At 40.2% G+C, this 17,675-nt stretch overlaps 1 protein-coding gene across 1 annotated transcript in view; it reads left to right on the top strand.

Annotated features, from left to right (window-relative positions):
* Positions 1-112: 112 nt before the first annotated feature.
* The window catches only part of TIMELESS (timeless circadian regulator), a 72,445-nt gene continuing 54,882 nt past the window's right edge, over positions 113-17,675 (top strand). Inside the window, exons 1-2 of the mRNA XM_081934578.1 lie at positions 113-328; positions 17,519-17,644. Coding sequence (XP_081790704.1) covers positions 17,548-17,644 — 97 coding nt within the window. The 5' untranslated portion in view covers positions 113-328; positions 17,519-17,547. The remainder of the gene's footprint in view (positions 329-17,518; positions 17,645-17,675) is intronic.

The raw sequence follows: 17,675 nt of genomic DNA, 5'->3' as shown, positions 1-17,675 counted from the left end.
TAAGACTTGTGGACTTCAACTCCCAGAATTCCCCAGCCGGCATTGAAGTCCTCACGTCTTAAAAGTTCCCAAGTTTGGACACCCCTGCCTTAAACGATCTTCCCGGGCAAGGAACGGGATTTATTTCGATGGGTTTGTCTCAGCAATGAGCAATGTGGGATCGAGTCCCTTTGTCGGCATCGACCCTTTAAAAGAGCTACCGAGCATTTTTAGCGCCATTTCAAGTTTAGGAGGCGGGAACTGCGGTGGAGGACGGTAAGACGTCGGGATCGAGCTGCTTCTCCCGCTGCGGCGAAAGCAGGACCTAAACGCACAAATGGAGAGCCTGGTAAGTTGGGTAGATATCTGTGCATCGGGCGGTGAGGGCAGCGATTATTGGTAAGAAAGCCCTAATGGGGCTGCTTCTCTCTCCGGAATAATATATGTCCCATTGGATTCTGTGCCCTCCCATTCAGCGGCCATTGATTAGGAAACGAGCGTTCTGTGCATCTTAACTTCCGATTGCATTAGCTTTGCAATCCTTTCCTAAAAGCTAAATTCTTTTGGTAAGGCTTAAATATGTTCGGGATTGGTTTGGGCTGGTAATTTGATGACAATTATGACATGCGAATTATATATTTGGGGGGGAGAGTGGACTGCCTGTGGAGCTTGTCAATCATCCAGGTCACAGTTGTCTCAAATGTGCTTTTTTCCTTCAAAAGGCGACTGGGGATGAGGCAGTCCTCTGCGTCTATATTTACAGAGTATTCGGAAGTACTCTAAATCACCTACCTTTTCGGATCTCAGGGACCATTACATTCATAATTTAAAATCCCACGAACCACTAATATGATTTTTTCAAAATGATAAATAATATATAGTAGAATATAAAAATGCAAATAATTTTTCTGCAGACCACCAAAATAATTTTCTCGCGGACCACCACTTGGTGACCACTGCTCTAAATCATCTTGGCTGTGTCACAAAACACTGGACTGCAGGTTAGCCAAGCAGCTCTTAAATCTGCTGGCATATGGTATGCAGCAGATTTAGTTCTAGTTGTTAAAAGTTCTGAGAAACTGGCTAGAGTAAACCATGGGTAGCTCTGGGCGAGCTTGACATATGCAGATGCAGCCACAGAATTCCCTGGGGTCAAAGCAGACAGATCTGGGCCGCTAAGGGAAAGCTGAAATGAAGCATTCAAGACACCTGTGGTAAAAGTATGAAGTGGGTTCCTACTTCTGATTTAGATCAATTAAGAGTTGGATTTGTGTTGTTGAAAAATATTAATAGAATTCCAGTAGGATGGTAATGGCTGCTGTACTTAAAACGGGTTTATAGTTCAGTGTGTGGTGTGAACCTGGCAAGTACAACTAGACTTTACAATTCTGGGTAATTGAGTCAACAACCATTGCTTAGCATAGTAGAATGATTATATTCATCTCTGATGCTTGCAACAATAAATCTTGTCCAAGTAGATTGCTTAAACTCAATTAAAATGAAGGGGTTCGAGTTAGCCTCACGAGGGGCAAAATTGTACCCTTTATACAGGGAACGAAGATGAATATACATGTCCTGGGATAATCCAATCTAGTCGGTTACCAGGACCAGAGATTTAGTTTCTGGAGCTCTCAAACTTGTGCTGGAGCCTATCTTCTGAGAACTTTCCTCTTTATACAGTATATATGACCTACTGCTGAAAGTTTGTAGGATGACACTTTGCTGGTGATCCTTCACATGTCAAAGCAGTTCAAATATCAAAGTGATGGAAAGATGGGACCCCATGGGGGAGAGGGCCTTACTGGAATTTCCTGGGAAGAGGATACCTTCTGCCCCTTAGCTTTAGCTCCTGGGCTTTTCATTGGCTGCTGTTCTGCTTTTTAAGTTTGAGGGACACAGGAACCCCATCTTCTGTGTTTTGATTCTACAGTTTCTTAGTGGGGGGGGGTCTTTTCTCTTTCAGAATCCAGGAAAATGTATCTTTAATAGTAGTAAACACAACCATAACTGTAATAATAGACTGACTCAAGACAGGAAATTAGGCTTTCCATTCAATGCACTACTATATTCAAGGGGATTCTGTGATAAGGATATCACATTTTGTTATTCTTGTATGAATTATTGTTTATAATTCATAAACCATTTTTAATGGTTTTTTGCTTATGGTGCTACCTGTTTGTCACATTTACTTCACCCGGAAAATATTGTTGGCTAGTGTAACTGGAGTTGCATGTTAAGTAAATTAACTAAGAAAAAGAATACAATGACATGCCAAAACGTGACTTTTGGTTTTAATAAGTGTGTAATTGCTAATAATAGTTAACAGTATCAGCTGAATGAATTTCAATGGTACATTATTGAAGGAAGTAGATTCCCGTATGTTTTCAAGTAATATTTATTAAAATACAGCTATTGCCCCAGTTTTTAGTTTTAAAGGGTCTAGACATTTTTTTTAAATATAAGAAATGTGCCTTTCTTGTATTAATAGTTATAGGTATTGTATGTCTTTAGAAGCATATATAACAAGCATTTTAATATGTCCATTGTGTTCAAGACTGTGGAATATGATTCACAAGCATCATTTTATGCTTGTCTTATATATCCAATGATAAATATTTGAGGGCTGTTAAACTGGGGCAAAAAAATAAAAAAATAGCATTGGCATATTTTATCCCTCATAGGCTGCTACTATTTGAATTCTCAAATTCAAAGCAGCACTTGCCATTTCACTCCTTTAAATGCTGATGACTTCGCATTTCATTATTATGATTAGACATAATAACTGAATGAAAAATAACTTTTATATTCCTGATATTCAGTTAAAATGTTAAAAATGAAAAAAGAATACATAAAAGGTATCAGATAAATTAATTGTTTGTAGATGCTATCTATTGCAGTTCCACATTGGCAATCTAAATTATATATATATATATATATATATATATATATATATATATATATATATATATATATATGTATATATAAATAAAAATATTTAGATTGCCATTTAGATATATGTTATATTTGTACTGATAAATTAGGTTTAGGTTTTATTAAATTTATAGACCGCCCCCTCTCCCCATAGGGACTCGGGGCGGTGTACAGACCGTTCGTGTATAAAACAACAAAACATAACATAAAACATCAGACAAAACAACGCACACATACCGTCTGTATATACAACCCAAACTAATTAAATAATTAAAAACAATTCTAAAACCAGTTTAAAACCCCAAAATTTAAAATTTAGAAAGCCATCCAGGAAGGTCAGTAGTGGGTGTTCCCTGTAAGTACAATTACAATTACAATTAGGCCAGGCCAGCTAGTCGAAACAGGTGGGTCTTGAGTTTCTTGCGGAAGGAGCGGAGATCCAAGGTGGTTCTAATATCGGGGGGGAGGTCGTTCCAGAGGGTTGGGCCCATCACAGAGAAGGCCCTATTCCTAGGCACCGCCCGCCCGCACTGCTTAGCGGAAGGTACCCGGAGGAGTCCCTCTCTGTGAGAGCGGATTGGTCGCAGGGATGTGTGGGGTAGAATGCGATCCCGCAAGTAACTAGGTCCCGAGCCATGGAGCGCTTTGAAGATGACAATCAACACCTTGAAACGCACCCGAAAAGCCACAGGCAGCCAGTGCAGCTCACGCAGGAAAGGTGTTACATGGGAGTACCTAGTACTCCCCATAATAACCCGCGCGGCTGCATTCTGAACCAGCTGGAGCCTTCGGGTGCATCTCAAGGGGAGCCCCATGTAGAGAGCGTTGCAGTAATCAAGACGGGAAGTCACCAGGGCATGAGTGACTGTGCGAAGGGCGTCCCGCTCTAGTAGGGGGCGCAATTGGCGCACCAGGCGAACCTGGTGGAACGCCCCCCTAGCCACGGCTGTCACATGATCATCTAGCGACAGCCGGGAATCTAGGAGGATGCCCAAATTGCGTGCCCTATCCACCGGGGGCAGTTGTTCCCCCCCGATGGCCAGAGATGGAACACATTGGCTAAAGCGGGGCGCCGGTAGCCACAGCCACTCCGTCTTGGAAGGGTTGAGCTTGAGTCTGTTGTCACCCATCCAGACCCGCACGGCTTCCAGACACCGGGACATCACCTCGACGGCTTCGTTGGGGTGGTTCAGGGTAGAGATGTATAGCTGAGTGTCATCTGCATACAGATGGCACTCAACCCCGAATCCTCGGATGATCTCGCCCAGCGGTTTCATATATGTGTTGAACAGGAGAGGTGAGAGGACCGACCCCTGTGGCACCCCGCCAACACACATTGCGTCCGACCGGAGTGGAAGGAGGAGAACCACCGCAAAACGGTGCCCCTCACCCCCATCCCCTCCAGCCGACGCAATAGGATACCATGGTCGATGGTATCGAAAGCCGCTGAGAGATCTAACAGGACTAGGATGGAGGAACAACCCCCATCCTTCGCCCTCCAGAGATCATCCACCAACGCGACCAAAGCCGTCTCAGTGCTGTGGCCGGGTCGAAAACCGGACTGCCGCGGGTCTAGATAAGTAATTTCCTCCAGGTGTCGAGGGAACTGTTGCGCCACCACACTCTGAACAACCTTCGCTAAAAAGGGAAGGTTGGAGACAGGACGATAATTGGCTAACTCTACTGGGTCCAGGGAAGGCCTCTTAAGTAGGGGCCTCACCACCGCCTCTTTCAAGGCGGCTGGTAGGAACCCCTCCCCCAGCGAGGCGTTCACCAGTCCCAGGAGCCAGTCTCCTGTAGCCTCCCAGGGTGCCAGTACAAGCCAGGAGGGACACGGGTCCAATAAACATGTGGTGGCCCGCAGTCGCCCGCGTAGCCTGTCCATATCCTCGGCGGCAACAGAGTCAAACTCCTCCCAGAGTGGTACCTCAAGACTCGCCTCCGGTGTCTCCCCAAGATCACTGAGGGGGACCCATTCGCTCCAGATCTGAGCGATTTTGTCCTGCAGATATTCCCCAAATTCCTCTGCCCTACCCTGCAAAGGGGCTTCCCGCGGCCTCTGTAAAAGGAGGGAGCGGGTCACCCGAAACAGGGCGGCAGGGCGGTTTTCTGCGGATGCAATAAGGGTGGCGTAATATCGATGTTTAGCCACCCTTAGTGCCACAAGGTAGGTCCGTAAATGGGCTCTTACCTGTGTTCGGTCAGATTTGGCGCGAGAGGATCTCCATCTGCTCTCTAGGCGTCTCTTGTGGCGCTTCATCACCCTCAGCTCCTCGGTGAACCAAGGGGCCAGGCTGGTTCGCTGCCACCGGAGAGGCCGCAAGGGCGCCACCCGGTCCAAGGCCCCGGCCGCCGCACTATTCCATGCGGCCACCAGGTCCTCCGTCTGGGAGTGGGTCAGGGCTACAGGAAGTGGCCCAAGCTCCGTCTGGAACCTATCTGGTTCCATCAGTCGCCTGGGGCGGAACCATCTAAGATCTTCTGGTTCCGCCTCCCCGCGATGGGGGGTAGCGTCAGGGAAGTCAAGTCGGAGAAGCGAGTGATCTGACCATGACAGGGGAGTAATAACCAGATCCCCTATTCCCAGATCACTCTTCCATCGACCAGAGATAAAAACAAGGTCCAGCATGTGGCCTCCCTCGTGTGTGGGGCCCTGAATTATTTGGGTCAGGTCCAAGGCTGTCATGGAAGCCATGAACTCCCGAGCTACCTCGGAAATAAATAAAGGGAGACTAGTATAGATCTATTTCGAGCTAATTAGCTCTCATCAGCTAGCCATACCCTTACTGGGATTTGAACCCGGGCTGTATATATCTTAGGCAGGAGTTTTAGCCACTAAGCCACGGGCTCTGTTCCTTATCAGTTGAGCCAGGGAAATAGGTATGTATTTGTGTTACAACCCCTGGTATGACTAAATATGGGAGGAAGGTCACTACTCCCTCTTTCTGTCCTTCGGCTTATCACAGAAGACCATGCAGGCAGAAAACCATATTTTTATTTTTAATGTTGCCTTTTTATATTTGTGTTATATACAGCCCGGGTTCAAATCCCAGTAAGGGTATGGCTAGCTGATGAGAGCTAATTAGCTCGAAATAGATCTATACTAGTCTCCCTTTATTTATTTATCAGTACAAATATAACACAAATATAAAAAGGCAACATTAAAAATAAAAATATGGTTTTCTGCCTGCATGGTCTTCTGTGATAAACCGAAGGACAGAAAGAGGGAGTAGTGACCTTCCTCCCATATTTAGTCATACCAGGGGTTGTAACACAAATACATACCTATTTCCCTGGCTCAACTGATAAGGAACAGAGCCCGTGGCTTAGTGGCTAAAACTCCTGCCTAAGATATATACAGCCCGGGTTCAAATCCCAGTAAGGGTATGGCCAGCTGATGAGAGCTAATTAGCTCGAAATAGATCTATACTAGTCTCCCTTTATTTATTTATCAGTACAAATATAACTATATATATATATATATATATATATATATATATATATATATATATATATATATATATATATATATATATATAAAGATATATATATATATATATATATATATATATATATATATATATATATATATATATATATATATATATATATATATATATATATATATATAAAGATATATAAAGATATATAAAGATATATTTTCAGTTCATAAAACCTTTGGATTATATTCTTTAGAGCTCAGACTTCTGATTATAAGACTGGAAATATTGTTTCTAATTTCCTTTTAACTTTTGTAATATGTGTTTTTTAATGCTGTACGCCACCCTGAGTCCTTTGGGAGAAGGGCGGCATATAAATCCAATAAAACAAAACAAACAAACAAACAAATATTTTTTGCTGTTGTATCCTACTCCTGGCATTCATAAGTCTTTGTATTCCATGTGCACAAGTAGTGTCAGTTAAAATGGTGTAGTCTTTTGGAAGAAAGTATAGCTAATACCACTATTCATATTCAAATATACTTACTGTGTATTTAGAGGTGTTCGGAGGCTGTTGGGGTGTGAATGTAATAAAAGAGCTGGGTTCCAGCAAGAGCTGTTATTTGTTCATTGAGGTGTTTAATAGCTCTATTGTTTTCTCTTTAAGAAATAATGGTATCCCCAAAGGAGATCTATAGTTTTGGAATCCTTCTAGGCTTACAATGAGGTGGGTAGAATAGTCTTTTTCAACTTTTGATTAGGGTGACAGGGTTTAACAAGGGATGTACCCTAGATTGGGAACACCTCACAATACTGGAACTCATGTCCTCATTACCACAGAGCTGTATTACTGCAGTGCACGCTACATAGGACTGCCCATGGAGACCGCCTGGAAATTTCAGCAGTTTATTAGCTGGCACTTGAAATCACAGATTAAATCTATGCTCTGAGCTCTGTACTGGTTTCCGTATAGCTTCCAAGTACAATTTAAAATGCTAGTCATTAATCTCTATATAACTTGGCATCCAAGTGTCTTCAGAACCATCTTCTCCAACCTGATTTGACCTGCTGGACTTGTGGGTCTGAGAGAAATTGCTGACGTGAAGCAGGGAATTTCTGTATGGAACAAACCAAGAAGGTCCACAGATAGCTGTTTTGTGCACTTTTACTTTGAAACAGCTTCTCACATGAACTAAAGTTGACATAATTTTGGCCTTTTGGAAACTATTGAAAACAGGGCTACTCTAGAAGCCCTGGAGTGATTCATGACACTTAGGCTGACTATGCTATAGTCTTCATATTTTATAAATATGTACTTTCAATTTTTTGCTTTTTTTTTTTTTACATCTTTTATTACTGTGAATTGCTGAGAGTTTTGGATTGCAGGGAGTAGTAAATTTAAATCATCCTGCATTCCCCTCTTATAAAAGGCAGAAAAGTTGATGTTCAGCAGTATTCAGTCACAGAAATAAAATATTAACATGGTGGAGGGAAAGTCAAGCTCAATAGATGAAATGAAATTAATGAACACAGGTAAGATGCCATCATGTTGACAAAGAGATGATCCCAACGATGATGGTGATGGAAGTTGACACTACTTTATGCCAGTTCCCAATTTTTTTTTAACTCATACATGATCACAGGATTTTAGAGGAAGGTACTTTTTGTTCTGGCAAATGATGGAATATATCACACTGAATTGTTTAGCAGACATATTTATAGTTTTGTGTCTTTTTTGAATAGACTGCAAGGAAATACATCAATATTTTTAAAAGTGGGAGGGGTGAGATACAACTCTTTCTTTCATCATTGACCTTCTGGTGTCAATTTTAGAACAAAGGCTCCAACAAAAAAGAGCTGAAGTAAAACTCATTAAGAGATTCAAATCTTTCCACACTCCCTGTATCTTCAGTAGGGACAAATATGTATCATTCATCAATAAAAGTACATCTAAATCACCATTATGTCATTACAGTACTGTATCTTGTATTGCAACCTCCCCAGATCTCTCTGCATATAATTTTCACACCTTGAAAAATATCCGTGTGTCACATATTCACATGTAATTCAAGCTTTCTTAGGAAGTATAATCTAGCCCAGAAAATCTAGATCCACAGAACTCTTTCTTTTTGTTAAAAAATAGAGACTAATACAGCTATGTTTTTAAAATGTCAGCAGAAAACTACACTATGCTCTGCTTGCTTGATTCTTTACATAGCATGAAGGCAGAAAAAACTGCGTATTTGAAAGGCTTAGCACAATTTATGCTGGCCAATCAGCTTTGCAATGTTTATCAAATTTTCCATTGTCAAAAAAGTTTAGGTCAGATTAATTGATTCGTGGTTTCTAAGTACATTTTTTTGACCTGAATTGTCAGTGATAATCTGAGAGAAGCCAAACTCTTGTTAGTTTAAATGTCCTTGAAATTAGGCTACTTGAGACTACTAGTAGATAAACTGGAATCAATTTATTTTTAAGATATGAAAATTCTAAAATATTCAGCATCACAAGAATATTGTAGAACATAATGATATAAAAATGGCTAAGTAATGCTTATGTATATGTAATTATAAGTAAATTAATGTCGTTTGGTTTTTAGACAATCAACATTTGAAAAGACTGCTGAATCATAACTGATAGAACAGGAGTATTTGACTAGAAGTTCTGGCTATTTTGATATGTGGAATCACCTCATATCTAAACATTTGATATATAATAATACCCCACGTTTAAAAATAGAATTGAGTTTCTTCTCTGGATTTGAAATAGGAAGAGGGACCAATCTTTTTTTGCGTCAGGAAAAATATTTTCGATTCTGACTGTATCCAATGTCAGAATAAAGGTATTAGTATCCAATCTTATACACCTTGATGACAAGTTCATATGATGTGTTTGGCAGTGATTGAAATCACACAGTCATAAAGTTAACTATTTGTAGCTTATTTTGAGGATTCTGCATGAGGATTAGCTAAACTGTAATTATTTAGAACATCTTCATAAGATTCATTTTACTTTCTAGATACCATTGCAATTTACAGTATTTAGTATTTACAGTATACAGTATTTAAATTGCAATTTACAATATTAAGAGTTCTGTGCTGAAACCATAATATGTGGTACCTATACCAAAATATTATTTGTGAATATAAGATTTAAAAATTCAAAGGATCTAAAAGCATGTTGTTTATTTATTTGTTTATTCACGTTAATAAACAATAAACAAAAAACAATAAAATAGGTTTCTTGCTTTGTGTCTCTATTTATAAGATATACAAATGCACATGTGTATGTGCATTTGTATATCTTATAAATAGAGAAACATCTTGAATTTAATCCCTTATTTTAGAATTTGATTTGCACAAATAAAAATGGCGGGTGATGGTAGAAAATATACATGAAGGGTCCTCAGTTCCATACACTCATATCCATTCATGCAAAGGATACAATTTTATTTCGGACTTAATCCCAAAACAACAAAATAGTTAGGCTGTTGGTTTGAGCTTGGCAATTTGGTTGCAAATGTTTCCTCACCATTCGAGGAGACATCGTCAGTGCATTTGAATTGTGAACTATTTTGAAATAACAAAATAGTTGCTACAATTTATGTCATTTGACTGTTAGTCACTTGTATAATTACATAATTGATGCAAAATGCATAAAAATATGAAATATAATTAAACAAATGATGTAAATTATGTAAAATATAAATCAGGTTTAGTGGATACTCCTTCCCCCCGGAAATGATCCATTAAATCAAAGTTTTGCTATTGAAAGTAAAGAACTGCGTAAGTGACCAATGTCCAGGCTTTGTGAGTTTGTTGCACCTGGTCAAATTTGGACCAATAAAACATTTTTTTTAGCACTTTGTAAATTCCGTTGAGCTTTGCATGTCTCTTCAAAGATCTGATGTCAGTCTGGAAATGTGGTAAGGAGGGCTTCTTTCCTGACCCATTTTCTTTAAAAAATAGTTTCTCTGGCTTTGTTAGGGCAGAGCATTGTGGTGTTTGATTGAGAATGAGGTTTGTTGTGTAACTCAGTCCTACGTCTTGCCTATCTCATTCATTTCCAGAGGACCTCTTTTTCTCAGAAGCTTGAATGGAACTGGGTTTCAACCTCCTGCACATCACATGAATTGTTGTCCTTCCTGAACACTTGGGGGCTCACAGGAGAGTCATGGATCAATGCAGCTGTATTGTTGCGATTGAGGCCAATTACTGCTGAAAGGCGTTTTCACCGTGGTTTTCGCTTTCCATACCTGCCAGGAAAGGAAAAATAAGGGTTCAGATGTTTTTAAGCATTTACACAATGCCTTTTAAAAACATCTCGGTTTTTCTTAATTGTTCTCCTATTAGTTATCTCTTTCTTCTAAGCTGCAGGTATTGCTTTAAACTGATGTTGCTTACTTGTTGCTTTTAATCTTTTGTATAATGTTTGAATCACCATACAAACACAGTTTCTGGATGGTCTTAAAAACAATATTATAAAGTAAGGTGATCTTTTTTTTCCCCATAGTGAGGGAGAACTAACCAAGAAACCTTCATTATTAGTCAGTGTTTGGGATGGTTTGCAGCTTAGACAATTAGTCAATAAGTTCTATCAATCTTTCCCAACTTTCCTCCCTCCAAATGTGAAACGTGAGTTGGAATGTGACTTATGTTTTTAATCTTGTTTTTAAATGTGGGAAAGAAGTGCAGGCAGACTTACAGCAACAATTGGGACCAAATGTCTGTCCTTAAGTGATGCAGTTGTTACGTGAGTTGAACCCACTTTTATGAACTTTTTTTTGCTGCAGTCATTATATAAATCACATCGTTGTTAAGTGAATCACACAGTTAAGGAAATCTGATCCCCCCCCCCACGGTTGATTTTGATTGTTGGAAGCCTCCTGGGAAAGTTGTAAATGGCATTTGTTGACTCTAGAATGCTGCAGCTGTCATAAATACAATGCCAGTTAATCGGACCTAAAACGTGATATGTTTTCCACACAACTAGATTAAGAAAAACCCAATCAAACAATTGAGCCAAAAACATTATACTTGTTCATTTATTCCTTGAAGAAAATGATCCAAAGCAACCTATTTGTACGTGGCAAAAATATGTGAACCTCTAGGATAATCAATTCATTGAGGAGTCAGGTGTTTTAATCAATGGGATGATATACTCAGATGTGAGTGCTGTAGGCCTGCCTTATTTAAAGAATAGACTCTTGAATATTCAGTATCACATCTGGGATCTTCACAAATGCATATATGTGGAACAGTGGTGGGTTCTGGATCCCGTTCCAACCGGCAGCGTCCACATTACCGCTTCCGCAAGCCTCCGCAATGCTCCAGCTGCTCAGCGGAGCGTCACTGTATGCGCTGTGCGCGGAAGCGCCAAAGACTTAAAAGACCGGTAAGGAGATCGAGCGGGCAGGCGGGTATACGGTGCTCCTGGCAGGTTCCAGTATGCCCGCACTGGGGCGTACCGCCTGCAACCCACCACTGATGTGGAAGTGTGTCATGGCTTGAATAAAGGAGATTTCTGAGGACCTCTAAACTAGTTGTTAATATAGGCTGGGAAAGGTTATAAAATTATTTCGAAGCAGTCCAGTGTTATGCAGATTGTGTATAAATGAAGGTAATGCAACACCATTGTTATCCTCCTAGGAGTAGCCATTCATACAACATTATACCAAGAGCAAGGTGTATAACATTTTGGGAGCTCTCAAAGAACTCCAGGGTAATATATAAGAAACTAAATACTTCTCCTGTGTTGTCAAATGTCCTGAGATCACCATCAGAACACTGAACAATAATGATCTGTTTGACAGAGTTACAAGGAGAAAGCCACACTTTCTAAAAAGAACATTGCTGCATGTGTACACATTGTGCAAGCCTATTTGGGTAAGCCAGGAAGCTATTGGAAGGATGTTCTGTGGATGGATGAATGAAACTTTTTGGTTTGAATGAAAAGTATTATGCAAAAGGCAAACACTGCATTCCAAGAACATACTATCTATGAAATGTAGTATTGGCAATAGCCTAGTTTGGATCTGCTGTGCTGCCTCTGGACCGGGACAGCTTGCTATCGTTAATGGAACTATGAATTCTGAATTGCATCAGCAAATTCTACAGGAAAATATCAGGTTACCTGTCCATGAACTGAACCTCTAGAGAAAGTGGGTCAGGCAGCAAGACAACGATCCAAAGCTCACAAGTCATATACCAAAGAATGATTAAAGCAGAAGAAAATTGATGTTTTGGAATACCCAAATCGAGAGAGAGAACAGTTCTATGAAATGTCTCCTCTGGGAGAGCCTTCCCGCTTTAATTGGTACCCTAGCTAAATTGGATTTGTCAATTCTTTGAGATAGGACAGGTCAGAACGCTGCTAGGATTTCAGGAATGCTATTATATTGTTGTAGGGCAGTGGTTCTCAACCTTTCCAATGCTGCGACCCTTTAATACAGTCCCACAGGTTGTGGTGACCCCCAACCATAAAATTGGTGTCTCAGTTCCTAAGACCATCGAAAATATGTGTTTTCCGATGGCCTTAGGTGACCCCTGTGAAAGGGTCGTTCAAACTCCAAAGGGGGCCTGACCCACAGGTTGAGAACCACTTGTTGTAGGGCATGATAACAGAACCTTGCCTGTCAATTTAATATTGAAACCAAGGTGATTATACCAGTAGATTGCATTTTTGTTAAGAAAAATGCAGTGCTGTTGAGTTTCATGGACCTCTTGGTGATTGTGACTATGGTAGGCGGGTTTTAGAAGATGATGTCAAAGCGGTAGGCGGTTCCACTTCTGCATTGTAGTATATTCTGCAACTCTTTAAAGCAACCGCATGACTATGGTCAAAAACACCACTACTCCTGCCTTCTCTGGAGTCTGTATTCCGAATTATTTCCTAAGGGGTATGCAACCCTAATACAAGTAAGTCCTTCACTTATGACTACAATTGGAACCAGAGTTTCTGTTGCTAGGCAAGATGGTTGTTGCTTTCTGCCAGTACTTTTTTGTCACAGTTGTTAAGTGAATCATGTCATTAGGTGAATCTCGTCCCCCCCCCCCCCTTTGACTTTGCTTGTCGGAAGCCAGCTGCAAAGGTTGCCAATGGCGATTAAAGGACTCCTAGACGTTGGAACTACCCTAAATACATGCCTGTTGCCAAGCACATGAATTTTGATCGGGTGACTATGGGGATGCTGTGACAGTTTTAAGTGCAAGTAATAATAATAATAATAATAAATAATAATAATAATAAATTTGGATTTATTAGCCGCTCCCTTTCCAAGTAGGACTCGGGGCGGCGTACAATGGAGCATATAACATAAAATACATAACAACACCAAACGTACATACATACACAACACATATACATATACACGGAGGAGGAAACAAATTACATCAATAGACAGTTAAAAATCTACTTTAAAATACCCCAATTGTAAAAACCCAATAAAATTAATATTTAAGAACAATTTAAAAAACAGTTTGGAGGAATGGGAAAATTACGATTGCGATTGAGCCAGGCCGGATAATTGAAAGAGGTGGGTCTTCAGCTGTACGTTACTTTCTTCAGTGATGTAACTGAACAGTCGCTAAACAAATGACTGTTAAGCTGAGGCTTGCCTGTACATAGAGTACTTTCCTAATTTTATTTCCACAATGATTATCTGGGGGTTTCTATTGAGAAAGTGTGAGTGGCCCGAAATTATTTGATGAGTTTGGTCTCCCAATTCAACCTCTTAATATTATCTCATCTGCCAAATGTTCGCGCATTTCTAACAAGGCCCCCTGCAGTATATCTACGCATTTACCATACCCCCGACATTTGTGGCCTTGGTTATCACTACCTCCAAGATTGTTGGAAAGTAGGTTAGATCCCTATAGCAGGCTGGGTAAGTGGACCAGTTATGTAAACCAGGTTATGCTGTTGTCTTGAGAGCGGTGTGAACAAAGCAGGAGTTAAGATGTGGGGAAATAGTGAATTGCCTTGTCAAAAGTGGGTGGAGAAAGCAAGTAATCCCCCTTCCTCCCCTTCTCCTCATAGCCTTTTTTAAGGAGTCGGGGTTTTGCTAGATGCAGTCAGACTTCTTGTCCCGAGTGGTCTCTCTGTTTGGCTGCCTCTGGAAGTTTGGAAGGATTACCGCCATACCTTACCTGAGGAGTTTGTGTGCATGAAAGTCACAGGAGGGAGATTTGGCTGGTAAATAAGTTGTGCAGTGGTTTATCTGGAGTTGATGGGGACAAGCCTATTGCTTATGATTTTTAGCCCTCAATAATGATTTGCTGTCTTGCACTCTTCTTTAGATTGTGGGTTTCCCTAAATTTCAGCCTGGTTTGGGATCGAGGCGGAGCAGCTTGACATAGAACGTAAATACGTATATGTGCCTAGTTATTATTTGTACAAGCTCAGGTAATTTGCAACCGGTATAGAAAACTAGTTTGTGGATTTCCTTTTATTTTGCTCATTAAAGAATCTATGAACAGAGAATGGAGGAGTGGTGCTTTGTTGAAGCCAGAGTGCCAGGTTCAAGGGGGTTAGGATACTGCGGGTGATATCTGTTTTAGTATTTTTGTTATTTGTTTGTTAGATTTATGTCCTGTTTTTCTCCAGGAGAAGGGGGTGATGTACATTGCATTTCCTCCTCCAATTTTTACCCCATAACAGCAGCTTTAAAAAAAGGCTACACTGAAAGAATGATGGTCCTAAATCTCCAGTGGCTGAGACTGTTACTTTGATTTGTAATTGCAATAATAAACATCGGAGGTTAAAAATAGACTTGAAACAGGATTTCCTTAGTCCTAGACATGTTTTTACTAAACTGATGGTGGTCTGAGTTGATAGTCCTCATGTTTTGTTGTGCTTGATAACCAACTTTTATCTTTGGAAGTGGAGAGATTTTGCTTATTTGTTTCTTTCTGTTAGGAGAAAGTAAGTACTTTTCTATCCACAGACTAGGAGGGACAATTTCTTTTGGGAAAAAAAGTAAATATATTGACTGAGTTCTAAAGTCTTTCTTACCTATCGTTTTCTGTGTTCACATGATACGCTGAATCATAGACCAACTATATGGGTTTATGTCCATGTAGGCAAATCTTTCATTTCTAGTTTGATGTATTATATAAACCCAGTAGCTCCCTTCTGAGATAATTGTCACTTGCAAGGGGGCTTAAAGAATCAGTATGTTGTCTCTGGCACGTAATTAATTTTTAGGACAATAAGTGGACAGAAAGTATGAACTATCTGTAAAGGGTGCAAAGAAGGGGTTTCATCTTGCTTATCAAATAGCCAGTGGCACATTTAATGAATTAGTACGTGTTTAAGTTTTTTATCTGATTTGCTCTGCATTAATATGATTGTAAAACTGCAGAGCTGTGTAGTGCTTTGGGGTTGGATTCCAAAATATAATTCTGAAGATTTAGGGGCACAAAGATAATAACACTTTGCAGCTTTTTAAAGTAGCTGCATTTCTTCCTAGGTCATGTTATAGCTCCAGGGGGAACATGGTGCTACTGCTATCAAAAATTAGAGATAGGCATTAACCTTCCTGTTCTAACACACTTCAATGGTCACTATTGAAATCAAACCCAAAATATTGAAGAGCCCTACAAAACATTGTAGGGCTCTTTATCGCTGCATTTCATGAATTATGTCTCTTGAATGGGAAGGTTTGTTGTGAATAACATCCTTTGGCGGGGAGGACGAGACAGGACCAAATTGGATCAATGCAATGGGTCCTGATTTTCTCCTGTGTTCAGTTGATTTAAGTTTCTAGGTCTCTGCCTTAAAACAGAATGCTTATTTCCAGAAAATTCACATATGTTTTGTACAATTCTACATGTACAGTATTTAGCATATTTAAAGCTTAATTTTAGTGGGACTTGATTTTGAAGTTAATTGTTAGAATCAAAAATAAGCATACATATGTGCTTGGATAAATTCAGGTAAGAATGTCAGTGTAGACCTATAGAATAATACGATACATCTCACATTGCTGTTTGCCTCTTTAACAATTTGGAAACTGGATTATACGTAGAGACATAAAAGAAGCTGGTTTATTTTATGATGTTCTGGTTTAAGTGGCACTGTATTTTAATTGTAAATTAGGATTTCTACCAGAAGTGAATATTGTTTCTTCAAGGTCTCATGTGTGTTTCAGTTATCTCAAACTTTTTTATGAACTTGCTTTATTTGCACATATGTGTATATGGTAGTGTAGGAAGTTATCACCCAGCCCTCTCCCAGAAAAATGAAATATCCTAGGAAATATTGAAAAGGCAGAATATTTCCCTGGATGTGAAAATGGAGAAACATGTTTTAAAGACAGAGTAGCACCCTACAGCTTCCTGCCCATCCCCTTTTATCAATACGCCATTAAGATGCCCAAGCCAGTCCCTTTACATAATAAAGAGTTCTCCCCTTCAGCTCCAAAGTGATGGGATTGAGGCATGATCAGCCTTTACTCACTAACCACGTGGCATCTGAGAACTCAACCAAACCTGGATTCAAAACACAGCCTAAAGAGTTGCCCTTGCATGGCCCCATGGGAGTCTGACAACCAATCAGAAGACAAGCTCAAGATCAAAGGCCAGGGAGAGCGTAAAACCAGGGACTCAGCTTGTCTTCCCCACTTTCTCTTTTTCTCCACCAACATTGAAGCACGTGATCACCTTTTCTGTTCAGGACTCACGCCATGTGGTCCTGTCCACCATTAAAACCATCTTTCCAAGCAGCCTCCATGTCTCCAGTGTCTTTTCCCCCACTTGGAGCCGAACCCAGAAGGACATTTCTTTCAACAGTCGTAACATTAATCATGTCTGCAGTCCATGAACAGGGGGAACAGACTAGCTTACTGCACCCCTATCCAAGGCATTTTAAAGCATTCTTAGGAAATAATTTTAATTTAAGAAAGAAACAGTTAAAAGGCTGGATAGTTCGCTTAGCCCTCCCTCCTTTCTTTTAAAGACAGATGTGGAATGTAAAACACCAACAATGGAGAGGCCCATGTAAAATCCTAGAAAACCTTGACTTTAGTTAAACACTCTAACCTTGCAACCGCTTTGGATTTTTGCAGGCTTCTGTGGTAGGCATTGAGCAAGTACTCATTGTTTCATCAAGTTATTCCCTTGCTTTATGAATATTCAACTGCACAGCTAAATTCTCTCTGTTCTCTGCAGGCTCCATTCTTTTTCTTAGTCTGAGATTTATGGACTTGTACATGATGAATTGTGAACTGCTAGCAACTTGCAGTGCCCTTGGATTCTTAGAAGGGGACACCTACCATAAAGAACCAGATTGTATAGGTAAGAGATCAAGACTGCGAGGTATATATTG

This window comes from Natrix helvetica (assembly GCF_964273705.1).
Source record: "Natrix helvetica genome assembly, chromosome: 1".
NCBI classification, from domain to species: domain Eukaryota; kingdom Metazoa; phylum Chordata; class Lepidosauria; order Squamata; family Natricidae; genus Natrix; species Natrix helvetica.
This window is presented reverse-complemented; position numbering and strand designations above follow the sequence as displayed.